Here is a 27,220-nt window from a genome sequence, read left to right on the forward strand (position 1 = left end):
TCAAAACAGGAGCACTGGCTTAAAGCAGTGGGTCGAATAGGAACCAGGAGAGTCACTGCCAAATTTCCATTTCCTCAGATTTCTCTGATCCTGTAGCTTTACTGTATTGCCTTTATATTATTTTTCCTATTATAGTCTCTAAAATTTAATCACACATTCTTAAACAACAATTAGTAAAGAAAGGATGATGGTGAAAGAAAAGAGCAGATGGCTCATGAGACATTAAGTTCGGTAATACTTACAACAACACGAGGTGTTACTAGGAGATACACAGTGTGGGGAACTATCTTGTTATCTCGAACATCCCATGATCTCTCCACTTTCTGAACTACTTTATCACTCCATTGATATAATCCAAGACTGCAGTTAAAAGATAAGAAGACAGTCACTTTTATAAATTCACCAGATTAAATTTAAATGTTTATGAATATCAATAAAATTAAAATGTTTGACCTTACTATGTACCAAGTCCTTCCAAAGTATTTGATAACACTTAATCTTTTCAACAACCTCAGGAGAGTATCATTACCATTTTGTAGATAAAGAGACAAACTTAGAGAGATGAAGTAACTTGCTTAAGTCCACATAGCCAATACTTGGCTAAGATAGCAATAAATTATTTCCTTTTACTAAATTTACTAAATTTAAAATTTAATAAAAATAAAAGCAAGCCCAGAGACATATCCAGGTATATAAGGAAACTTAACCAAAAAACGATGGTACTTTAATGTGGTGGGAAAGTATAATTTAGTTGCATGCAGCAATAGTGTATCCTTTTATACTGCTTTGTAGTTTTCAATTACAGGAGTATATCACAATTTATTTCTTCATTCTATTACTGATGAACCTTTGGGTAGTTCCCATATGGGGGGTATTAACAACAAAGCTGCCATGAAGATTCTCATGCATGTCCTTTTGTGGACATGAGCTCTTAGTCTAGAGATTTTTACATAAACACACACAAAGAATTACAGTTCTATAACTGATATTCTATATATAATTCTTGATATTTTTTTTAGTGTTTCTTAATATTATTTATTTTAGGCCCTGCACCTCTAAGATCATAGCTAATAAAATAAGTGTCAGTTTACATGTAAATATCTCTATGTATAGGCAATAATTATTAATAAACCAAAATACAACCAACCAACATTTTCTCATGGCCTTACTATAAAGAACTATCAGTTACAATATGGTGGAAAAGAGCCCCGCCTGGCAAGAAGAGTTTTGGGCCTTTGAAGTCACTTAACCTTTCTGTTTAAAGATGAAACAATTGTAATGCTAATGGGGCCTTTGAAGTCACTAACCTTTCTGTTTAAAGATGAAAAGTGACGCTAAATAACCTTTTGTATCCTATCTTGTTTTAATAGCTACAATTTCCTTAGGCTAGTTATAAAACCACCATTATTTATGACACCTAACATGCTATGATTCTCAGGTTCTAGTCTTAGTATCCTCCTAAAAGAGAACAAGAACAAATATAACAAATACCTATAATTAAAATATGGCAGGCCATCTGCTAATCTTGAAGTTAGAGGATTTCCATCTTTATCATGGTAGAATGCAAATAGCCCAGCAGAGAAACCCTATAAGAGAAAGTTCAAAATATCTTAAAGTGGAAAATATCAATCCTGATTTGAGACATCATACACCTGATGTAACCAAATGAAAGCTACAGGAATTTTTCATACTGGAACTGGACAAGTGCTTCATATTTCTGAATTTTAAATTCCAATTACTTGAGGTTACAGAGTGAGGAAACCAAAAGTTAGTTGTCTATAAATGCGTATAGACAATGCATTTATTAGTTTACGAATGTTCATCACAGTTGATCTTCATGAGAATTTACTAAACTCTATAACTGAATCCAGGAAATGCTACTATTAAGAACAACAATACAATTTAGAGTAGGGGTGAGTGATCAAGTATGCTCCTAAGAGCATTCATAAAAATTCAGTCATTGATCCCAACTGCACATCGATGTTTCTCTCTCTCTCTCTCTCTCCCCTACCCCCCCCCCCCAAAAAAAAGGGGAAGAATGGAAACATATATATCAAAATGTTAGCTGTGGTTCTTTTGCTGGTAGGGTAATAGGTAAAATCACTGACATGCCCAAAATTGTTTTGCAATGTGAATTTGTATGTTTATAATCACATTTTTAAATGGCATTTTAAGAACTCTTCAATGTTAATGATAATGTATTCTTCACAAAAAGGTATTCAAATTCCTATTCTCTATCTCTCCTCTTCCAAATAAGATGAGAAAATGGGCAAAAATAAAAATTGTTGACATTTGGTATCTCCTGTTTCATTAGTGAGATTTCTTCTCTGCTTTCTTTCCTAATCTAATAACTAAAACAAAGCATTTCTGTAACTACTACTTTATATATGTCTTATACATGAGAATATGCTATAGCTTATATTCAAATAACCAACAATCATAAATGATCACTTAATTTCACTGGCAAATTTCCTTGCTTACATAACTATGGCCTCTGTGTCATTCAAGGCTTGTCAAAATGATTAATGGAAGACAGATTATTCTTTTATCCCTGTATTTCTTCTTTTTTAATCTCGGAAGACACAAAGGACATGTAATGGATTCAGCTAAGAAAATCTAAATTGTTTTTAATATACAATTCACCAGTTATATAAAGCTTAAAATAGTATGATTTGTCTCATCTTCTATAATATTCTAAGTGCACATTTTTTCTACCCTGTCAACCAGAAAATTCTTCTAAGCACTCCTATTTCAGGACTATCTAGTATTCAAAGTACCATGATGATTGTAGTTGATAGCTATGAACATATTTAACTTTACAAGGAGTATCTGTAGTTGTTAAACATTTAATTCTTACCATCTTCCAGGGTAGTTTTTGAGACTTAAACTAATCTTTAAATTTCTTAGGTTTTTTTTTTTAACATTTTTAAAATAATTCAAATATACAAAAAAGTTTCAAAAAATCTAGTAGAAACTTATACATCCTCTTTAAGAAGATTTAAGATGTTAGTTTTGCCATATTTTCTTCAGATTTTTTTTTAAGAATTAAAACACTGCAGAGTAAATACTGCCGAAGCCTTGTTACCTAAACCCTTTCTCCTCCCTCTCTTCCCAGAGGGTAACCACTAACTTGGAGTCAACTTACATAACTCTCATACACGTTTTTATATTCAGTGGTGCCTCACTTTCATTTGAAATTACCTATTTTACAGTAAGGGTGAATAACTTCTCATACATTTCTGGGCCAACTGAATTTTTTCTATTTTCTGAATTTGTGGATTGTCTATTAATAACCTAATTTATCTCATGTTTGGGACCTCTGCATTCATGTTCATTTATTAACTAGACTTAAAACCTGTTGTTTTTGTTTGGTACTTTCATCAAGTATCTACAGATTTTAAAACTTAAAGCTTAAAATGCTATTTAGAATGATGCTTGTCTTTTACCAAATGTAGCAAGCACAATTTATCTTTTTAGTAAAGGGAAAACAGATGATTCATTTTAGAATTTCCTTACTTGAAAGATATGAGTGCTATCTGGTTACACTCTAATTTCACTGAGTCATTCACTGTATTTGTGGATTTAAAGACTGAGGCTAGCCCTGGCTGGTGTGGCTCAGTGGACTGACTGCCAGCATGAGAACCAAAGGGTCACAGGTTCAATTTCCAGCCAGGGCTCATGCCTGGGTTGCAGGCCAGGTCCCCAGTAGGGGTACTCAAAAGGCAACCACACATTGATGCTTCTCTCCCTCTGTCCCTCCATCCCATTCTTTTTAAAAATAAATAAATCTTTAAAAAAAAAGACTGAAACTTCATAAGGAGGATACAACCAAGGGGGAGTATAGGGAAATGGACTTGGACTATAAGGTTAAGTTAGTCCTCAACCCCACACTTTATATTTCCAGTAAATCAATAAACTTCTTTAATGTTTGGATTGGGGGAAGGCCCTGATCAGGTCGTTCAGTTGCTAAGAGTGTAGTCCTGATACACCAAGGTTGTGGGTTCCATCTCCAGTCAGGGCACATGCAAGAAACAACCAATGAATGCATAAATATATGAAACAACAAATTGACATTTCTCTCTCTAAAATCAATTTTAAAAAACCCAAGGCTTGCATTTCAAGGTCATACATGATAGTTCACTAAATAAAACTAATAAATATAGTCATTAATTTTATTATACCTTACTATGTCTATCAAGGTGCTAAGCCATTTAAATGTTCTGTCTTATTTAATCTTTAAGAAAAGAAATCCATTGTAGTATGTACTACTATCTTCATTTTATAGATGAAACTGAGGCTTACAAAGGCTAAGTATTTGTGTAAGATCCCAAAGATTTTTAGTGATAGAATTAAGAAGAATTACACCTATATCTGTGTGACCCACTGTCTCTATTTTACTGCCATGTACTTCATAAACACACAAATGACATCAAAGGTACATTTCCTAGGGTGTTAGTCAATGTTGTTTAGTTCCCTAGATATATAGTAAAAATTCACTATTTTGGATGTATTAGAGAAATGGAAGAAGTTCTGAATCAGGCAGTATATATAAATTTAGAAAACCTAAATAGACCAAAAGGACTTTTAGAAATGAGATTTCTGTAGAAGATTAGATCTATAATTTGTATATCAGTTGTCATTTTAGAGGAAAGTCAATTTTTCTAAATTACTGTTTTTTTCCTAAAGAATTTTAATCATTTTCTCAAAACCCCTATTTGCCTAATGAATTAACTTGTTTAATTATTTTAAGTAGTATAACTCAACTTAGCCCATATGCTGATCATTATAAATTTTCTATAGGCAGAGGCCCAGTCAACTAGGTTTTACAGAACGTGAATCTAAGAATCTACATAATCTTAAAATTTAATACATACATCAAAATGAGAGCACAATAAACAGAAAACCAAGGCAAAAAAAAAAATAAAAACAAAAAACAGTTAACAGCAAAATTTACCAGGGCATGAATAATCTCATGTTTCACTGTGGACAACATCCCAATAAACTCCTGAGGCTGGGTAGAGATCATATTTGGACACAGATTAGCATATCCTGCTATTGGCCTGTTAAAATAGACATTGAATTTTTATTATATTCTAGAACAATATGCACTATAATATTAATCTACATTTTTCTATCATAAACTACCCAAGGTCAGAAAAATCTTTGCTAAATATCAAATGTCATTTTGTACCATAACATTTAACTTTCACTGCATTTTACTTTGAAGACATATATTTCTGTGTTCTTATGGCATGGCTAATCAACACAAATTCCTACAAAAGAATTTAATCAGTCAATTATACTGTAGTATGAATTTTTTAAATATGTCAGTATATACTAAAAAAGGAAATGTACTGAAAAATTCAAATTCTAACACTATTTTATTTGAGAAATCCATATTTGACTTCACCATTTCACTGTAAGTAACAGGCAAAGGGACAAACAAGTAAGTAGAGAGAGAAACCAGATATACAACAGGACAATAAGTAAATCATTCCCATTGCTAAAAGTTGCTGACTCTTCTTCTCTCCATCTCACTATTCCCTTTCTCCTGTACCAACACTGGTTATTCATATAAAAATCTTTATCTTCCCATTATCTTCTGTCATATTACATACCTTCTAGAATCTACAAAATTCTACATCTCCTCTGCACTCAGGACCTGAGAGTCCAAGAGCTGACTGGGACCCAGAGTAATTCAGTCAGTTCCACCACACACCTACCTGTCTTTCAAAAGCTATGGCAAATAGACAATGGTAAGGAACCCCAAGGGCCTTTCTTCCACCACTACCTTAACATTTTACCACAGAAATACCACAAAACTCACTAAATTTTGATCATCTATTTACAAAGTAACATTTGTCTTATTTAAATAAAAAACTTATCATTTCTTCATGCTTGAAAACAAGACTTATACTTAGGAAAAAGTATGTAGATAATTCATTTACCAAAACATCGCTAGTAACCTTTAAAATATAAAATGAATGTCAATGTCAGGCTTAAAACCCATCAGGGACTTCTACAGCGTTTAGACTAAAACAGCCCTGCCTTCCTCTTCAATCCATCTCAAGGAGCTCTCATCCTCACACACAGTGTCCACCAAAGTGTCTTCTAACAGCAGCAGGTACACATGGCTTCTTTCTAACATAAGCTCTTTCTCTCTACCTCTTTATTTGGCGGAAGCCTATCAATGTTCATATTACAGCTAAAATTTCGCTTTTTCAACAAGGCCTTGTTTGTCTAATTGATCTAAATTATGTTCCGCCTTTTTATTTTCTTTTATATTACAGCACCCTGTTTTTTTCTACAGAGCATACTTATATTTTAAAATTTATTTGTAAAAGAATTTAACTAATATCTCTCTGAGGTCCCGTGAGGCAAGTATAAGTATCTCTTTTGTTCACCTAGTCTGCCAGCAACATTAGGCACTCAAATATTCATGGAATGAATTAATGCAATACAGCAGTTTTGAAGAAAAGTTTCACTTCCTTTCAAAAAATTACAAAAGGACAACCAAAGATACTGCTCTTTCTTCCAACATCAACATTCTTCTCAGAAGAAACCACAATCTTTCCCCAGCTATGAGAAGACACAGATGAATAGCTTCATATTCACTGACACAAAGAACATTTTATTCTTTCAGCTACTCTTTTATATCAAAGTGAACCAAATGTTAAAGTGCTTTAAGCAAACATAACAGCACAGCACTGAAACTGAAATGCACTTCTGGTCTATGGGATTCTCATCTGTATGACAACTGCCATGCTGGATTTTCTTCATCAAAAGACAATTAGATACTTTAGGTACTTTAAACATTATTAGATATCCACATTATCTAGACCAGGGTGCTGGTTTGCTGTGGCACACTGGTGTGCCACACGAATTTTTTTAATAATTCATTTTTAATTGTATATTTTCCATGATCATTTATCCCCCCATCTCCTTTTCCACCTCTACCCACTCCTTCGCTGGAACACTGACCTCTTTTCCCTAAGCTTGTCAAATTAATAAGGGCAGCCAAGACAATAGCTGTCCAGTGTGAAAGCCCTGTCTTTTTTTTTTTTTAATTAAGAGAGAGAGGAATGGGAGAGAAAGAAAGAAACATCAATTTGTTGTTCCATTTATTTATACATTCACTGATTGCTTCTCTTATGTGCCCTGACCAGGGATTAAACCCATACCCTTGGCGTATCAGTATGATGCTCTAACCAACTGAGCTACCTGGCCACGGCATGAGTGGCCTGTCTTGAACCATAAATATATTAAGTCATATAATAGAGTTGCATCTTATTGGGTCACTTCACATAATAAGGTTCTGTCTGATTGGTTAATTCTTGGTACCAGAAATCCTTATATATAACTATATATAAAAAGTCACTTTGGAGCAAAAAAGGTAGCTAATTACTATTACTTTTTTTAGTAAATCAATCAAAATTATACCTTTTCATCAGATCAGCAAATATATTTTTGGTGTGCTGCAGAATTTTAGTAATTAGTTTATGTGTGCAATGAAATGAAAAAGGTTGAAATCACTGATCTAGACCCATCTCAACATGGAATTTTATATCCTTCCCTCCACTTCCCTAGGGAAGCCATTCGGTTCCTAATAACATGTTCACTTTAGAATGTCTTTTATATAAAAAAGTAATAAAAGCTCATTGCAAAAAGTATATATACAAATAAAATAGAAATATACAAAGGGCCCTGGCTGGGTCACTCAGTTGGTCAAGAGCGTTGTCTTGATATGGCAGGGTTGTGGGTTTGATCCACAGCTAGCGCACATACAAGAAGCAACCACTTAATGCATAAGTGGAACAACAAATTGATGTTCCTCCTCTCCCTTCCCCTCCCCTTGCTCTTTTCTCTCTAAAATCAATTACTAAAAAAGAATATATATAAAGAAAAAAATGAAAATTTCTTGTTGTGCAGTCTACCTCCACTAAATTCCACTATCAGAGATAACTGCTATCAATGATGTGGAGTACTTTATTTTTAGGGTGACCAGCCATCCTGGTTTGCCAGGACTGAGGGGTTCCCCAGGACATGGGACTTTCAGTGCAAAAACAAGGTAGTCTTGGGCAATGGGATGGTTGGTAATACTATTTATTTCTGACTTTTCCCTTAACACATTCAAATATAGAGAGTTTGAAAACAAATATGGAATCACATATACACTGTTTCACAATGTTCTTTTGACATGCAACAGTATATTCAAAATGAGATATTGTGTGTATGTGTGTGTTCAATCCATTTGGCTCAGATTAAGATAAAGAACCATGATTTTATAGTATTACTATTATGAAGATATATTTCTTAAAGTCATTTACTTTAAGAAACTATCACATTTTATCAAGTAACTTATTTTACCATTCGTTTCACACCTCAAATACCACCACTTTTCCTTGATACCAAAGCACCATTAATTATAAACTATCACAAATTTGATGACAGCTTCTCAGGGAAAAAGGAATATATATATACTTTTTACTAAACAATATTACTTACATACCTGAAAAACATATAGTACTTTCTTCAGTAAAACATACATTCAATATTTAACTATAAGCTTTTTGAACATTCAGAAACTAAAGATTTTTGAGCTAACTTCATGGATCAACAATTATGTAGTATCATGGTTACAGTCTACTTTTCCTAATCCATGATGCTGATTTTGACCTCCTTACCACCATCAGTATTGACAGTATAATTCTGAAGCACATATCAGTGTATTCTTTGTATGACTATTTGGTTCAACAAATAATTGTTTTTCCTTAAATAAATTATATGTCAATACAACTAAAGCAATTCTTTAAAGCCAGCAAGTCTTTTGACAGACACATGAATGTTTAGGACCTCAGCAATGATCCCTATATACACATGAATTGATCACATTAGCTCTCCTAGATTTGAGAATGTTACATAGTCTATGCTGAGATTGAAATTTCTACTGCCTTTAATTGATTTGTTTATCTACTGGATATATAATAACTTTTCATTTCAAGGCTGCTCCACTGGAAATATCTTTTAGAAACCTTTTATAAATAAAAAAGGACTTTAATTTTTAAATGATAATTTAGCTAAGAGCACGTATCAAATGATATGACAATTATAATAAATGAAGTTATTTTAATATCTTACAGCTTAGCACAGAATTGCTAAAATTTAAGTTCAAATTCTTTCCTCAGAAAGGTATATACTGCCAAAGAAAATTCTCTTGACAGTAGACTTTTTCTTTGGCGTTGGTACTGACATTACCATATGTATAAAATCCTATAACCTGAATCTCCCACACCCCACCCCATCCTCATCCAGGCAGTGTGCTGTTTCTTAGTACTGAAGGCAATCTGCAAGATGCAAACTTCTTGTATTCTAAACACATGTAGTTTGTATTAAGAGTTCCCATAATAGATCTTGGGAAGTAAGTTTCATGTAAAGTTTACCTGTCCATTTTTGCTTCCTGCTGACAATAGGCTGCATAAGAGATGATGTTTTCATGGCTGCACCTCTCAGTGGCCAGAGCACCAACATAAAGAACAAAGTCAGCATCCTGGACACCCTCTTGGTCAGGCACACCCACGGCTCCACAGGGCCACTTACCCCCACGGCAGACCCTGCATTGCTGTGCCCGTGGTGGGCAACAGAAAATCAGACCAAGACAAAGTTAGCTGTGGAGACTTTCAATTTATAGAGAATCCACACTGTGAATACACATAATTTTTATGTATTCCTCAAATTTTATCAAAATCCATACCTCCCTCTATTCACTTGTTGTCTCTAATTTTATTTTATTAAAATTTCTACTTTATGTAAAATCATCATAAATATATAATCTTAATACAAACAAACAATTGCTATTTATAAAAGGCAGCTAAACAGGATGGAAAAAAGAAATATAAAATGTTTTTTTAAGATTGTATTTATTTTAAATTTATTTATTTTTATTTTTAGAGAAAGGTAGGGAGAAAGAGAGGGAGAAAAACATCAACATGTGAGAAATACATGGACTGGTTGGCTCTTGCACACCCCAGCTGGAGACCTGGCCAGCAACCCAGGCATGTGCCATGACTGGGAATCGAACTGGTGACCAGTTTGCAGGCTGGTGCTCAATCCACTGAGCCACACCAGCCAATATAGAAATATAAAAGCTTTTAAACCCCGAAACTAGGTGAAACTTATATAAGGGACCTCCTTATACATTTTAAAAAATATTTAGTAAATCATTTATTCATAAATCAACAAACACATTTAAGTATACCAAACCAAAACTTTAGACAATCAAGACTACATTAGTAATGTATATGCATGCCTAATGAGATTATTTGCACAGATCTAAATGTTTTGTAAATAGAATAACTGTTGCATTAACATACCCTGAATGTATTCATGTCATTTTAACTACAAACTCTCATCAGAAATGATTAATTCTACTTAAAATATTATAAATCCCACATTAATAAAGCTTTACTGTATTTGAGGATCACTCTTTGGCCAAGGTAATAATCACTTCAGCCATTTGCTTTGTACTTAACATATGTGTACACAGGTAAGTCATGAGTATGCTTTTTGTTTTTAAAGTTTACTACAATGTAACATTAGTAACTGGCACAAACCTGCCGTGGGAAATTATCCTTCTAAATGTAGTTGAGCTGCTTTTATTGTCCATACCTGAGTGTGTACAACTGTCATACATGGGAGTAAAACACTGGGACCTTCAATCAAAGTGATCACTTTCACTGGTTTGCAGAAGATTCATATTTAAATATAAATCAAGATGTTGATCTATACAGTTTGAGATATCTTAGAACCCTATGTTCTGACATTATCATTCTTAGAGAAAGGTGATGCAAAATGTTTAGACAATTTTACAGCAAAGTTATGATACTTGCAGCTAGTTTAATAACAAACAGTCCTTCTGTTGATTAAATTTCTCATTTAGTCTTTGTAAAGTCACTGGTTTCTAAAACTGGCCTTAAGCAAAGGTCTGAAACTTAGGTAACAATCAAAAAAATCATGAAACCCAGCCCATGAAGGCACTTCAAAGTCTTAGAATTTCTCAGCTTAAACAATAGATTGAGATAGTCTATAAGATGCCTAGGACAAGTCCAAATTGTACTGGGGAGCCTTAAAGTTTTGTTTATGGGTAAATGATGTTATTCATTAATGGTGTTTCTGTTAATGGTGTTTCTGTTATTCTCAATAACTCCTCAAACCACCTATCCTTTATTATACCAAAGAAGCTGAGAAAATAAGAAGATTTTTACCTACACAGTAATTATAGCTACCAATTTCTTTTTTATCTGGAAAGAGTATTTTAAGAGGTTCTGAAAAGTAGAGAAACTAAGGATCAAAAGGTTTAAGAATATCTAAAATTTAAATATCACATCTTTCACATAAACTTTTCTTCTGACATGAAAGGTACTAAATAAGTTATATTTAAAAGTCCTACTTAAAGTAACTTTTTAAAAAGGTAAGATACTTCTTTTAAGAGAAAGTGGAAATTATTTAAAATGAGGGGCAAGAACAAAGGATGAGCTATATGTTAAATTCAGATTTCATTAAAACCCAAATATAAAATATAAACAGAAGTGAAATTTCCCTAAAGAAAATATTTACTATTCTGTCTCCCAAAGCTGGTAAATTACACAGTACAAATCTATTATGCTCTAAGATACCTTCTTGCTTCGATACCTGTAAAAATATCAAACTTCATGTCTAAATGTTTAGATATATATAGTTAGAAACTTATAAATCTACTTTTATAGGTAGGTCAACTAGTAGAAATAAATTAGCACAATCATTTCAATTGGTTGTCTACATACTGGGCAAGGCTTTTTTTTTTTTAATTTCTTCTTTGCATATGTAAAGAAAGTATGCCCTAAGATGTCCTTTTTTGCCATGACAATGCAACCATTTTTAGGTTGGCCTTGGCAAGTTCAAATCACACAAGGTTTGATGGCATTACTGAAAAATGAGAGTCCACACTTTCTTCTTGGTCTTGTTTCTTCTCTTTCAAACTCTTTGATATCTTCTTGGCTGCTATAAATGATGCTACTAGAAGGTGATGGCTGAGAATAATCCTCATTTTGGGGGGATTGGGAGGCTCATGTGATCTTTTCATTTTCTTCAACACATGATTCTTGGAAATCATCATACACACACACACACATATGTATACATATATATTTTTTTCCTTTACAATCAGGGACATCAAAACACTCTTCTGCTTATGCTTTCTAGTTTGGTCTTCTCAGGCATGTTCCCATTTTCTTGGCCTTTGTCTTCAGGAAGCCAATTCTCACAAAGAGCCCACAATGTGATGAAAGGGGACAGTTCATTTCATTGCATGCAAGATACTTCTAATAGTTGGCTAAGAACATTTTAGGATCATCTTCAAATTAATCACTCTCCCCTGCCTGATACACAGTAACTTGATATACTTCATTGTCTTCATCTGAAAGTTCTTGTCCTTCTTTGCTAAGGTTATAATCTTCTGAATTGAAAGACTCAACTTCAAATTCTACACTGAATCTATCTGAAACTTAATCTTGATCCAACCTATCACCTGATGGTTCATTTACACCAATATCAAGATCTGGGTTTGATGGAGTTCCTGTTGATCCACTGCTACCGCTTCTTTCACAACATATCTCCTTTATTACCCACAGAGCAAGGCTTTCATCAAAGGAAAAGGAAATACTATTAGATTTGTGGCACTTTCTTTGACGTTCCCCAGGTAAATTCATCCAAGTTTTTTTCTGTCTCACTAGTTCTTCTCCGTCTAGATGATGGAGATGGTCCAGAAAACAAGTTCGAAGATGAAGGTTTCACTTCCTGCAGCTCTTGCACAGGGTTTTTTCATCACTCCTATCTTCAAGGTCACACCTGTTTTCACTCACAGATGTGCCTGAATTTGATGGTTCCTGCTGATTGACTTCTACCAAGTTTCTGTAGATCATTGTATATATTCTCCTATGTTCTTCCAGAGAAACTTGACCCTCCAAACAAATGCCCTTAGATCATTTGAACAATACACAATACATTATTCCTTCTCATCATATAATTGTTTATTCATAATATATTGGCCAAGATAAACTATAACCTGTTGGGAATGGCCCACCTAGTTTCAGAAGCCGTAACCCCCCAAGGCCTTAGCCATGAGTGAGAGACCTTGGGACCATAAGCCACTGAGGAGACAAAGCTTATTTCCTTGGCGGGAGCACCGCCTCTGCCCACTTTACTTCACCCTGCTTGGCCCCGAGCCTGATCAGTTAGCCAATGACAGGTAAGATTCCACAAGGGTGGGATGACCTAAGGCAGGGACAGTCATGAAGGGGCCCCTAGGGAAGGATTTGGGGGGGCTATAGACAAAGGGAGTGATGGACTCTCGCCCCTTGGCTTTGACAAAGCCTGAGTCCCCATTCTGTCTGCAAGAAGTCTCCTAATCTCTTGGCTGCCTTACTTCCCAGCCTTACTTAAGCCTGAAACAATGACAGAGGGTGGTGCAGCCCTGGGCTGGAAAGGGTGGGTTCCCCGGGGTGATCAGGCCTAAGAAAGAATACATAAAATCCTGTGAAACCCACTTTGCTAAGAATGCCCTCAGTTTTCTGATAAGGGTCCAAGCTGGAAATGAGTTTGTTTCCCAAAGTTTTGTAGCCCCTTAGCTAACTGTCCCTGACTCAGAATAAGCCCTCGTAGTTTTTTGTATGTTATCTATTGTTTGATCCTTACTGCCTCACAATGATTGATGAGCTTTACCTGTACTCCTGTGCAAATTGAACCCAATAAAAGCCCATTGAAGAACAGGCTCCTGGCCCTTCTCCTTTGAGAGATCGGCCACCTTTCCTCCCCAAGCAGATCATGTCTTGGTAGACTTATTCTCATTTGCGGCAGACAAGGGCTCTGCGGGCAAAGCTCCCCTACAATAACCTTTTTCATAGTGTAAGTATCTTTTGTGTACCGACGGATTTTAACAACTTCAAAAGCAATAGGTTTGGTCTCACCAGGGGCCCTTGTTCCAAAGCTGGAATCTGTGAGGTGCTTATTTTACCATCAGTAGACACAGATATGTTAGTATCTGATATGTCTGGAGAAGGAGGCTCCTGATACAGAGTGTCACAGGACCTTTTGACCGGGCTTCTTGCTCCATTTTCCTTCTAGAAACATTGGTCTGTAGATGCCCCAAGGGTAGTCAAGCAGGACAAGGGGCACAAATTCAAGATATCTGCTGCCCAGGGAAAGCATGCCCCTTACACATATTTTTTGCAACTTCTGACAAATCTATAGTTATTTCAAACTTAATAAAAAATGTTTTATTTAATACATTTCCTATTATAAAAATTCATATATCTTTAAAAAATTTAAATACAGAAGTACATAAGGTAAAAAGGTTAGTCATTATGTAATGTTACCCTTGTTTCTAGCTTTCCAAGCAAATCTTACTTTGTCCTTGTAATGTCTGTTTTTAGAGAACTTCTTTTATTTAAAAAGTTCCTAAACAACCATAATCTTCAAATTGTAAATAAAAAAATCAATAAATTGTGATTTTTTTAGGCATAAGTGATGCTTGCAAAGAGAGAAAAATCAGAAATGCCTGTTTCATTCCATTGTTTATTCTTGCTTCTCTAACAAATATTTTTTAATTCAATTACTTTAACCTATTAGTAGCTGATTTTACTAAAAGTTGTGATTTTAAAGCTTTTCCATGATCATTCATTTACTTAACAACAACAACAACAAAACACAGGTCTCTCAAGAAGATAAGTAGAAAGCAGAATCTAGAGAAGCCAAGGTAACTAAAAAGAAAGAAAATCCACCTTCGAACCAAAGCAAAGATATATGTTTTAAAATGTGTAGGAACTGTCTTTAATTTGGGAAAGAGATGGATATGTAATTAACAAGTTGCTTTAATTTTTATTTAAAGTTTTATTTATTAATTTTTAGAGAGAGGAGAAGGGAGAGAGAAAGAGAGGGAGAGAAACATCAATGTGGGGTTGCCTCTCACACATCCCATACTGGGGACCTGGCCCACAACCCAGGCATGTGCCCTGACTGGGAATCAAACCGGTGACCCCTTGGTTTGCAGGCCAGCACTCAATCTACAGAGCCACACCATCCAGGGCTGTTTCAATTTTTAAATGGGTCCCTACAAACCTTTATACACTAAAGGAATTTGAGAAAAAAAGTAAGTTAGTTGTTTTAGTGCCAATACATAGGGGTCTAAAACCATTTACTGAGGTTGAAATACCTTAAGAAAAAAATTACACAAATACCATATGATCTCACTGTTAACTGGAACCTAATCAACAAAACAAACAAGCATGCAAAATATAACCAAAGACACTGAAATTGAGAACAGGCTGACATTGACCAGAGGAGAGAGGGGAGGGGATTACAGAGGAGAAGGGTGAAAGATTTGCAGGAACAATTATAAAGGACACATTGTATTATATGGACAATAATGAGGGGGGGTAGAAACAGAAACAGGGGAGGGAGGCGAGGAGGGGTGGGAGAAAAGGCAGAAAACTGTACTTGAACAGTAATTAAAAAAATGTTAAAAAAGAAAAAAATTACAAAGTAAACTTCATCTAAACAAATGCTTAACTTTGGTTACAAATCAATGTTTAGTCATGTATTCATTTTCTATAGGTAATATGAGAACACAGTCCAACATATAAAATGTAGCAATAATCATATTTTCAAAGGTATAATAAACTGTATTCTAGTATACACATTTAAATTTTTATCTTTTTTGATATAATATATACTTACTATGAAAAATCTGAACATTACAAAAATACATACCGTATCAAAGAAAAGCCCTGCACAGTACAACTCTTAAAGAAATGCACATTTTGGTATGTGTCCAGATTTTTTAATATGTGTATACCTCCAGAAAGTCTCATAAGTTTTATTATATGAATGTATCTTTTTTAAAATTATTATTCAGCTTTACTGAAAGCTGAATAATTGAATAATTTTAAAATAAAATAGGCTAACTACATATACTGACTTAAAACTTTTTTTTTCATTTGAGTCTAAATATCTTTCCAAGTCAGTATATAGAGATCTACTTCATTCTTCAAGAGCTACATCGTATTCCATTATATGGTTAGACTATAATTTAACTAATACTAATACAGGCATATTTATAGTATATTTTAGTGTTTGTGGTGTGGCAACAAGGTTTAGTCATGCGGAAGGTTGCCCCTGTGTTCCTTCTCCATCCATTCAGCCATGGAAAAAGTCAAACCTTGTCTTTAGCAAGGCAAAAACAAAAGCCAATGTCTAGAGCTTTTACTTCATATTAAGCTTAGTCCTTGCTCTGGCTGGTGTGGCTAAGTGAACTGAACACCAGCCTGCAAACCAAAGAGTTACCAGTTTGATTCCCAGTCAGGGTACATGCCTGGGCTGCAGGCCAGGTTCCCAGTAGGGGGCACATGAGAGACATAATGACATATTTTTCTCCCTCTCATCCTCTCTTCCCTCTCTCTAAAAATAAATAAATAAAATCTTAAAGAAAAATAAAGCTTAGTCTTCTGGAGCCCACACCACCTGTTGTGAGCCCTGGTAGCTGCTAGACTCACATGATTGCACACACCCAAGCGAGAAAGCGCATAAACACAGGTGGCAAGTGCAGGTCACAAACAAGAGAGATTGAAAGAATTTCTTTGTTCCCCTGGGATTATATTATCTTGGGCTCAGGATGGACCAGGTGCTTTTTCAAAATAACTAATGAACTTCCCAAGCTTTCATGGGATTGTTGATGGGTTCACCCTCTAGTTAGACTGTCAGACCTCTATGGTCAAGCATCTCCTTTTGCTCCCCTAGCAATACAGTACCAGAGTAGATGAAAGGAGTGTTAATCACCTTGGTGGAGCAAGGCTATGATGCCCTAGTGTGTGAAGCTGTAGCCCCCTGGTGAAGCAAACAGGCTTATGCACACCAGTTTGTTAAGCTCAATAATCTAATTCCCTTTACACCACTTCCTTATTAAATAACTACCTATGTTAACATTCCCCCCGGAAGACCCTGAGCCTTGTAATCTTACAAGGGTAAGTGGATGCAGGTCTCATCTTCTGTAGCTGTTTTTTACTGTCAAAGGGTGTAGTCCTGTCTATCCCCAGACTCAGAGGATCTTTCTATCTGTTAAAGGAATAAAGGAGTAAAAAGGTAGGAGAGTCTTCATACATGGAGGAGGAATTTTGCAAAATTCAGGTCTGTGAGCTGTCCCTTGGAGGCAGCAGATACAATGTCTATAGGATTGCAATGTTGGACAAGCTGGCATCCTTGTTATATTCACAAACCAAAGATCCCCTCCCTCCCGCTGGCTCACGAAATGTATAGGTAGAAATCAGGCTCTTCCACAGGATCACATGGAAAGCATTTCCAGGACCCATTCAGGGAGACTGCGGTGTGGTAACAAGGTTTACTCATGTAGAAGGTTGCCCCTGTGTCCCCTCTCTGTCCATTCCACCATGGAAAAAGGTCCAACATTGTTTTCAACAGGGCCAAAACAAAAGCCTATGTCCCCAGTTTTTGCTTCATATTACAGCTTAGTCCTTTGGAACCCATATCACCTGCTGTGGGCTCCAGCAGCTGCTAGACTCACATGATCACATGCTCTGGGCCAGAGTGAGCATGCCAACACACAGAGTGAGTATATGTCACAAGCAAGATAAAAAGAGAGTCATATTTATAGTTTTACAAAAAATATCCTTGTACATATAGTACATAGTTTAAGTGTTTTTATGGAATATATTTCTAGGTTGGGTTGAAGCATAGATTTTTTTTAATTATAAGAGATAATGTCAAATTGCCCTTCATAAGTTTTGGGGTATATACTGGCTAAAGGATGTTTTAGGGGATAAAGACGAAGGTCTAAGCTGAACTGATTAAGCAGTCCCAGACATAAATTTAAAAATTTTTTAAAGGAAAGAAAATATCATTAAATTCATTTTAAAACCAATGAGGGAATAAAATCAGTATACCTAACTGATTACTTTGGGTAGAAGAATGAAGCTTTTAAGTCTAAAAATTTCTTGACACAGATTCAAAATTCCCACTATGTTTATTCTAAGAATAAAAACATTGCAAGAGCAGGCTGAATTACCTGGAGGTGCTCTTCAGGCACTATAACTGGACCGCATTTTGTATGCTGTGCACATTCTCCAGTACAGTATCTATGGGGGTCATTTTCCTTCCGTAGGTATTGGTTTGTTGCACATTGTCTTCAGTTCATTTGAACATCAAAGTTTAATACAAAAAAAAGGAAAGAATAGTTCACATCAGTGAAAGACATTTTAAAAAAACTAGTAACTACTATATTAGTAAATTTATAATTAGAAAGTGACTAAGAGACTTCCAGCCAAGATGGAGACCTATGTAGACACACTGTGCCTCCTCCCATAACCAAAATAAGGACAACAAAAATTTAGAAAAAAAAAAACAACAACCAGTACTGACAGAAAATTGACTGTATGGAAATCCAACAACCAAGGAGTTAAAGTAAACACATTCATCCAGACCTGTAGGAGGGGTGGAGTTGGGATGCTGGGTGGAGAGGGGTCGTGGCAAAAAAATGTGATTGACTGCTGGAACTGAGGCGCACGGGGTGGAGGTGGGTGGACCCAGCAAGGCAGAGGATTGTGGAGAGACGCAGCACACAAGCTGGGTGGCAGGCCTGGGAGTCCCACATCACACGCAGATAAACCAGGTGAAACTGGGGAGCGAGACAGACCACACAACCCAGGACTCCAGCGCCAGGAAATAAAGCCTCAAACATCGATTGAAAACACCTGTGGAGTTGAGGCGGCAGCGGGAAAAACTCCCAGCCTCACCAGCCTCACAGGACAGTTTGTTGGAGAGACCCACAGGGCCTACAACCTATACAAACCCACCCACTCAGGAATCAGCACCAGAAAGGCCCAAGTTGCTTGGGTGAAAGCAGCGGAAGGGATGGAAATCCAGCAAAGAGTAGAGTAAGAGCCATTGTTCCCTCTCAGAACCCTTCCCCACATACAGTGTCACAACCGAGAAACCTCTTACCCGACCCCAGTGAACACCTAAGGCTCTGCCCCTCACTACGTTATAGGCATGTTGACAAAAAAAGAAATTGTCCAAACAAAAGAATAGATCAAAGCTCCAGAAAAAATACAACTAAGTGACGAAGGGATAGCCAAACCTATCAGATGCACAGTTTCAAAGCACTGGTGATCAGGATACTCACAAAATTGGTTGAATTTGGTCACAAACTAGATGAAAAAATGAAGGTTACGTTAAGTAAAATAAAGGAAAATGTACAGGGAACCAACAGTGATGGGAAGGACTCTGGGACTCAGATCAATGGAGTGGATCAGAAGGAAGAAAGGAACATCCAATCAGAAAAGAATGGAGAAACAAGAATTCAAAAAAATGAGGAGAGGCTTTGGGACCTCCAGGACATCTTTAAACATTCCAACACCCGAATTATAGGGGTACCAGAAGGGGAAGAGGAAGAGCAACAAGTGGAAACGTTACTTTAACAAACAATAAAGGAGAACCTCCCCAATCTGGCAAAGGAAAATAGACTTCCAGGAAGTCCAGGAAGCTCAGAGAGTCCCAAAGAGGTGGACCCAAGGAGGAACACACCAAGGCACATCATAATTACATTAGCCAAGATTAAAATTAAAGAGAGAATCCTAGAAGCAGCAAGAGATAAGGAGATAGGTACCTACAAAGGAGTTCCCATCAGACTGTCAGCTGATTTCTCAAAAGAGACCTTACAGGCAAGAAGGGGCTGGAAAGAAGTATTCCAAGTCATGAAAGGCAAGGACCTACATCCAAGATTAATCTATCCAGCAAAGCTTTCATTTAGAATGGAAGGGCAGATAAAGTGCTTCTCAGACAAGGTCAAGTGAAAGGAGTTCATCATCACCAAGCCCTTATTATATAAAATTGTAAAGGGACTTATCTAAGAAAAAGAAGATAAAAAAGCATGTACAGTAAAATGACAGCAAACTCACAATTATTAACAACCACACCTAAACAAAAACAAAACAAAAACAACTAGGCAAACAACTAGAACAGGAAACAGAACCACAGAAATGGAGATCACATGGAGGGTTAGCAACAGGAGAGTGGGAGGAGGACAGAAGGGGGAAAAAGTACAGAGAATAAGTAGCATAGATGGTAGGCAGAAAATAGACAGGGGGGAGGGCAAGAATAGTATGGGGAAATGTAGGAAGCTAAAGAACTTATGACACTGGACATTGAACTAAAGTGGAGGAATGTGGGTGGACAGGGTGTGCAGGGTGGAGGGGAGAGAAGGGGAGAAATGGGGCACTGTAATAGCATAATCAATAAAATATATTTTAAAAAGAGGAAAGAAACTGACTAAGAAAGAATTTTGCTTCATGGGAAATTCTCCTGATCGGGGTTTCAAGTACCCAAATATTTCATAAAGCTAATACTCAAGACAGCAAAGGAGGGAGAAAGGGAATGGAGCACGTGAGGGAGAGAACAACTACACCTTAGGAAAGATCTAGTAGGTCACCATGTAACAGAAATCAGGAACAGAGTGATCACCCAGCAGATGCTTTTATATTCTTTTAAAATATCTGCATGTTAGTCTGTAAGAAAAGGCACAATAAAATATTCTAGTATAAATTTAATAATTTGCCATACTGGTTAGAATGGGGAGGGCAGAGTACTAAATGACAAAAAAATGATCTGAGTTTAATGTGACATACATACCTGCTAAGTAAGATAGTGCCTGCAGGTCTGCGAACCTGAAAAGTCTTCTCTAAATACGAAATAGCTTGTGGGAAAAGTTTGTTCTAAATAAAAGTTGAAAAAAGAAAACCAGTCAAAATTATACTCAAATTATAAATTACATTTAAAACAAGTAAGCACAGGATTTTAATTACTGAGGGTTAAAAAAAGAAGAGCCTTACAATTCTGGAATACAGATATTCATTGGTCAAAGGTTGTATGGCAAAGAGTAAGGGAAAGAGTAAATAAATCTGGGGGCAAAGGAATTTCCTACTTTTCTAGTTGATTTTGGGGAGAGAACACTAGATGTAAACTTCCTTCCTTATCTCCATTTAAATAGAATATTGGAAAATATAAATCTCAACTATTAATCTAAATTACTTCATATTTGGGACTGAGTTAGTTGGTTCCAGCATTAAGTAGTTTGTTAACAAAATTTTATGTTGCTGAAGGGACTGAGCAAAGAACAAACAAACAAACAAAAACTCATAGACATAGACACAGACAACAGTTTAGTGATTACCAAAGGGAAAGGAGATGGGATAGGTTGAAGAGGGTAAAGGGAGGATAAATGGTGATGGAAGGAGACTTGACTTGGGGTGGTGAACACACAATACAGTGTACAGATGATGTATTATAGAATTGTATACTTGAAACCTATATAATTTTATTAATCAATGTTACCCCAATAATTCAATTTAGGAAAATAAAAAGAAAGTCTTACGTTTAGAAGATTTGCTTTAACCTCACTTATTTCTGTAACCAATAATGAATTGGCTTTGTATGTGTGTCTGAAACTCTCTGTAACAGTTAAAAAACTAATGAGATTAGCACTTCTATAGACAATGTTGGCATATTATCTTTCAGGTCAATTAATTTTCAGAAAAATAAGCATTTCCACCACAACATAATCTCAATGTATTTCAAAAATCAGGTTTTTTACACTATCCTCAGTATGTTCTCCTGCCCTAAAACTTAAGAAAACAAAAAAATGAGAAGACTAATTTAATACCAAATTCAGACAAGTCTTACTGATTGCATCACAAAGGCGAATATATTCGCCTTTGGCGAATATATTTATCAGTTCACTACCAACATCTTTTATTCAGTTGTTCACAAAAGTCATGTATATATTTTTCTTTACTGAAGTAGAATTTACATATAAAATATACCATTGTAAGTACCCAGTTAAGCCATGAGGTTTGTTTGTTTTTTTTACCTACCTTAACAAGGTATCTTTTTTCAGGGAGCAACCTGAAATTGACAACATGAAACATAAGAATTGCCATGCTGGGGCATAGCACTGTCTCATTTGTTCAGAACACATCTGGCAGAAGCCCCAAGGAACCCTTTGTGGAAGCATACAGTATCGATCCCCCCAAATTTCAATTTATCTCAATGAACGGTTGAGAGTTTACTCTGTGCCAAAACACAGCGCTATGCACAATCATACGCTACTTCATTCATTTGGAAAGTTAAAGATAGGAAAGGACATCTACTACTCTTAATGGAATTTCATAAATTACCATAGGTTCATAATTTACCTGTTTTCTGGACCCCTCTTACACTAAATAATAAATTTAAACTATATCATCTCTGGTTAATAATTTTGTAAATGTTCTTTATTACTGTATATATAAGCACTTTGTCTTACTTTTCTTCCAAGTAATTATTGAACAGGTGCCTTCTAGGTCTGTTATTGACCACAGCTAAATAGGTCTACATTTTTTCTGTTCAAATTATTCAGATGTATAAATTTTAATCATACTCCATGGCCATCATCTTTCCCAACTAAAGAGCATTTTTAGCTAATTCCATCTTGACGGTATACTGGCTCCTAGTTCAATCTATGAACCTTCAGATAACACATAAAAATATCTTTAATAATTTAATTCTTAATAAAAAAGATGACAATATAAATATGCACTTACTCTTCAATACTTTTATCATAGACAGTCTTGATTCTTAAATGTTCATTAACATCTCTCTTTACAACATGATTTGCCTTAAGATGGACCTTATTTATGACCTGAAAAAAAAGATTTAAAAAGATGTTATATAGATCAGCCAACTGAGGTCCTGAGTTAAAAACTAATAAACTAGCCCTGACTGGTTTAGCTCAGTGGGTTGAGCTTCGTCCCACAAACTGAGGGGGTGCCAGTTCCATGCCCAGTGAGGACACATGCTGAGGTTGCGGGCCAGGCTCTCACTTGGGGGTTGTGATAGTCAACTGATCAATGTTTCTGTCCCCTTCTTTCTCCTTCCCTTCCCCTCTCTCTAAAAATAAATAAACTCTTAAAAATTATAATAAGCTAAAACTCTGGTATAATACCAAGAAAAAATAAGAGAATGAATAAACGGAAAAATATTTTTTTTCTTTTCTTTTTTTAATATATTTTATTAACTATGGTATTACAGTTGTCACTTTCCGCCTTCACTCCCTCCCCCTACCCACACCCCTTCCACCCACATTCCCCGCCTTTAGTTCATGTCCATGTGTCATAAGTTCTTTAGCTTCTACATTTCCACACCATTCCTGCCCTCCCGTCTATTTTCTACCTATTGTCTATGCTACTTATTCTCTATATCTTTTCCCCCTCTCTCCTCCTCCCACTCCCCTGTTGCTAACCCTCCATGTGATCTCCATTTCTGTGGTTCTGCTCCTGTTCTCTTTGTTTGCTTTGTTTTAGGTGTGATTCACTAACTGTGAGTTTGATGTCTTTTTTTACTGTTCATATTTTTATCTTCTTTTTCTTAGATAAGTCCCTTTAACATTTTATATAATAAGGGCTTGGTGATGATGAACTCCTTTCACTTGACCTTATCTGAGAAGCACTTTATCTGCCCTTCCATTCTAAATGAAAGCTTTGCTGGATAGATTAATCTTGGATGTAGGTCCTTGCCTTTCATGACTTGGAATACTTCTTTCCAGCCCCTTCTTGCCTGTAAGGTCTCTTTTGAGAAATCAGCTGACAGTCTGATGGGAACTCCTTTGTAGGCACCTATCTCCTTATCTCTTGCTGCTTCTAGGATTCTCTCTTTAATTTTAATTTTGGCTAATGTAATTATGATGTGCCTTGGTGTGTTCCTCCTTGGGCCCAACTTCTTTGGGACTCTCTGAGCTTCCTGGACTTCCTGGAAGTCTATTTCCTTTGCCAGATTGGGGAAGTTCTCCTTTATTATTTGTTCAAATAACGTTTCCACTTGTTGCTCTTCCTCTTCCCCTTCTGGTACCCCTATAATTCGGGTGTTGGAACGTTTAAAGATGTCCTGGAGGTCCCTAAGCCTCTCCTCATTTTTTTGAATTCTTGTTTCTTCATTCTCTGTTCCATTGTTCCTTTTTTCTTCTGGTCCCTTCCATTGATTTGAAACCCCGTTTTCTTCCCATCACTATTGGTTCCGTGTTCATTTTTCTTCATTTCACTTATTGTAGTCTGTATTTGTTCATCTAATTTATGACCAAAGTCCACCAAATCTGTGAGCATCCTGATCACCAGTGCTTTGAACTGTGCATCTGACAGGTTGGCTATTTCTCGGTCGCTTAAAAAAATTGGCTTTGGGGCTGTTAACTCTGTTTGAGCCATCTTTTTTATTTTTTTCCTTTGGTCTAGTCACGCCTGGCGCCTGTTACATATGAGGGGCGCAGCCTTAGGTGTTCACCAGGGCGGGCACCTCCGTCACTGGGTTGTGACGTTGTATGTGGGGGCGGGATCGAAGAGGGAACAATGGCTCCTGCTCCGCTCTCACCTGGACTCCAGTCCCCCTTGCCGCTTCCACAGGCAAATTGGTCCTGTAGCATCCAGCGAACGCGAGAACAAATTTCGGAGACGTTCAGGGTTTCAAAGATGTTATTTTATTGGCCAAGTTTTAACCTGGGCAGGGGGCGAACTCTCAGAGTGTCCAGAGACACAGTACCCACAAGGGCTGCAGACGAGAGTCGTGCTGAGCGCTTAGAGTTAGGTCCTTATATAGGGTTTTTTGGCACGAGCAAGCAAGCAAGCGTTATCACAGAAGCTGATGTGGCAGTTAGCCATTTGCTTACAGAGACTGCGCGAGAAAAACAGGGTAAAATTTCATATTTTAACACTAAACAAAGCATTGCTTATGTAGCATACCCAGGGGAGAGCATCTGCCCGACATAGGATGTTTGCTTTTAACTGCATCCTGCATTCTGTCTCCCTTATTAGTTCCTTTAGCTACAATGTGGTCCCTGTTTACTAAGGTCACATTTAGTTCCTAATTTCCTTGTTCCCAACAGTCCCCTCTGGTGCTGGCTGCCGGGTGGGTGGGCTTGTGCATTCTCTTGGACTCTGTGAGTTTCTCCAAGGAGCCTCCTGTGAGGCTGAGAGAATCTCCTGGCCTCAACTTCCACAGGTGTTTTCAATTGGTGCCTTCAAGCTTTGTTTCTCGGCGCTGGGTCCCTGGGTTGCCGTGGTCTGTGTCGAGCTGCCCATTTTCGCTTAGTTTTTCTGCGCCCAAATGTGCGGCTGGCAGACAGCCAGCTTGCCTTGCGCGCCTCACTGGGTCTGCTCGTAGCCTCCCTCCCCCAGGGTCTGCTACCGGCCCCGTCAGCTGCCCCTGTGCTTCTGGGGTCTGCCAACTGCGGTCTGTACCCTGCGTGCGCTCGTCTGCCAGCTACCGATTTTTCCTGCCGGTACCCCTTGACCCCTCTCCGTAGGCCTCCGATTCCGTCCCTCCTTACCGGACTGCATGTATGGTACTGAGACTTCCGTTTCGGTTCATTTCTCTCTCTTCTGGTTGTTTTTGTTTGTTAAATTCTTTTTTTTTTTTTTTTTTAGATTTTATTTATTCATTTTTTAGGGAGGGAAGAGAGGGAGATAGAGATAGAGAGAGAGAGAGAGGAGAGACGAGAGAAACATCAGTGTGCGGTTGCTGGGGGTTATGGCCTGCAACCCAGAAATGTACCCTGGCTGGGAATCGAACCGGGACACTTTGGTTCCCAGCCGCCCTCAATCCACTGAGCTACGCCAGCCAGGGCTGTTTGTAATTCTTGTCCTTAGTTTTGGTTGCACGAGGAGGTACAATGCGACCACCTATGCCTCCATCTTGGATCCTCTCCCAAGATATTTCATATTTATGGACAGAAAGACTCAATATTGTCAAGATGTCAGTTCTTCCCAATTTGATGTAATTTGACTGAGATTTCATTGTATCTCAGTCAAAATTCCAGCAAGTTATATTGTGGAGATAAACCAACTAATTCTAAATTTATATAAGAAGACTATATTTTCAGGGATCATTTCTATAGTTTGTTATAATTTATATACAGGCAAAAGACCCAGAATAGTCTGCATAATATTGAAGAAGAACAAAGTTGGAAGACTGACACTGCCTAACTTAAAGAATTACTATAAAGCTCTAGGATTCTTTTGCCTATAGAGAGGCAAAGAAGAGACAAAAGACCAACAGAACAGACAAGAGAGCCCAGAAATGGTACCACATAAATATAGTCAAGTGATCTCTGAGAAAGGTAAAAAGGCAATACAATGAAGCATATGATCTTGTCAACAAAGGTGCTAGAATAACTAGATATTCACATTGAAAAAAATGAATCTAGACACATATCTAACATCCTTCATAAAAATTAACTCAAAATGAATTACAGATCTAATGTAAAATGCAAAACTATAAAACTCTTAAAAGATACAATAGGTGTGAACCTACATGACCTTGGGTATGGCAATGACTTTTTACATAGAACACTAAAGGCATGATCCATGAATGAAATAATTGATAAATTTAACTTTATTAAAATTCAAAACTTCTCAGTGAAAGATAACTTCAAGAGACTAAGATAAGTCACAGGCTAGAAGAATATATTGCAAAAAGCACACCTTTACCCAAAATATTATCAAAATATACAAAGAACTCTTAAAATTCAACAATTAAGAAAACAAGCCACCCAATATTTTTAAAAGGCCAAAAGTTTTAATAGACACTTCACAAAACAAAATATACAAATGGCAAAATAGGATATGAAAACACGTTCCACATATATGTCATCACAGAAACACAAATTAAAACAATGAGATATCACTACACACCTATTATAATGGCCAAAATCTGGAATGCAGCATCAAATGCTGATGAGGATGTGGAGCAAAATGAACTCTCACTCATTGCTGCTCCAATGCAAAATGGTACAGCACTTTGGAGTACAGTGTGGCAGTTTCTTACAAAACTAAACTTATGCCTACCATAACAACCTAGGAAATGTGCTCTTGGTATTTCCTCAAATGAGTTAAAAACAAGTCCATACAAAAACCCATACATGGATGTTATAGCAGCTTTATTCTAATTGCCAAAACTAGATGCAACCAAGTTGCTCAGTATGTGATGGATAATTAAAATGATGTGTACATTCAAGCAATGAAGTATTATCCAGAGCTAAAAGATAAGCTTTCAAGCCATGAAAAGACATGGAAGAACCTCAAATGCATATTACTAAGTG

The 27,220-nt window shown here is 36.6% G+C and overlaps 1 protein-coding gene and 1 pseudogene across 2 annotated transcripts in view; both read right to left on the reverse strand.

Moving 5' to 3' along the window:
• The window catches only part of LMLN (leishmanolysin like peptidase), a 79,376-nt gene that overhangs the window by 41,523 nt on the left and 10,633 nt on the right, over positions 1–27,220 (reverse strand). For both annotated transcript variants that reach the window (XM_028504914.2, XM_028504913.2), the window contains exons 2-9: positions 22,680–22,777; positions 21,972–22,002; positions 20,731–20,813; positions 18,110–18,227; positions 9,441–9,619; positions 4,955–5,060; positions 1,492–1,586; positions 243–360 (exon numbers count right to left, since the gene is read on the reverse strand). In XM_028504914.2, the coding sequence (XP_028360715.1) occupies positions 243–360; positions 1,492–1,586; positions 4,955–5,060; positions 9,441–9,619; positions 18,110–18,227; positions 20,731–20,813; positions 21,972–22,002; positions 22,680–22,777 (828 nt within the window). The remainder of the gene's footprint in view (positions 1–242; positions 361–1,491; positions 1,587–4,954; positions 5,061–9,440; positions 9,620–18,109; positions 18,228–20,730; positions 20,814–21,971; positions 22,003–22,679; positions 22,778–27,220) is intronic.
• Positions 11,487–13,184, reverse strand: LOC118498910 (annotated as a pseudogene).

This window comes from Phyllostomus discolor, chromosome 2 (assembly GCF_004126475.2).
Source record: "Phyllostomus discolor isolate MPI-MPIP mPhyDis1 chromosome 2, mPhyDis1.pri.v3, whole genome shotgun sequence".
Lineage (NCBI taxonomy): Eukaryota > Metazoa > Chordata > Mammalia > Chiroptera > Phyllostomidae > Phyllostomus > Phyllostomus discolor.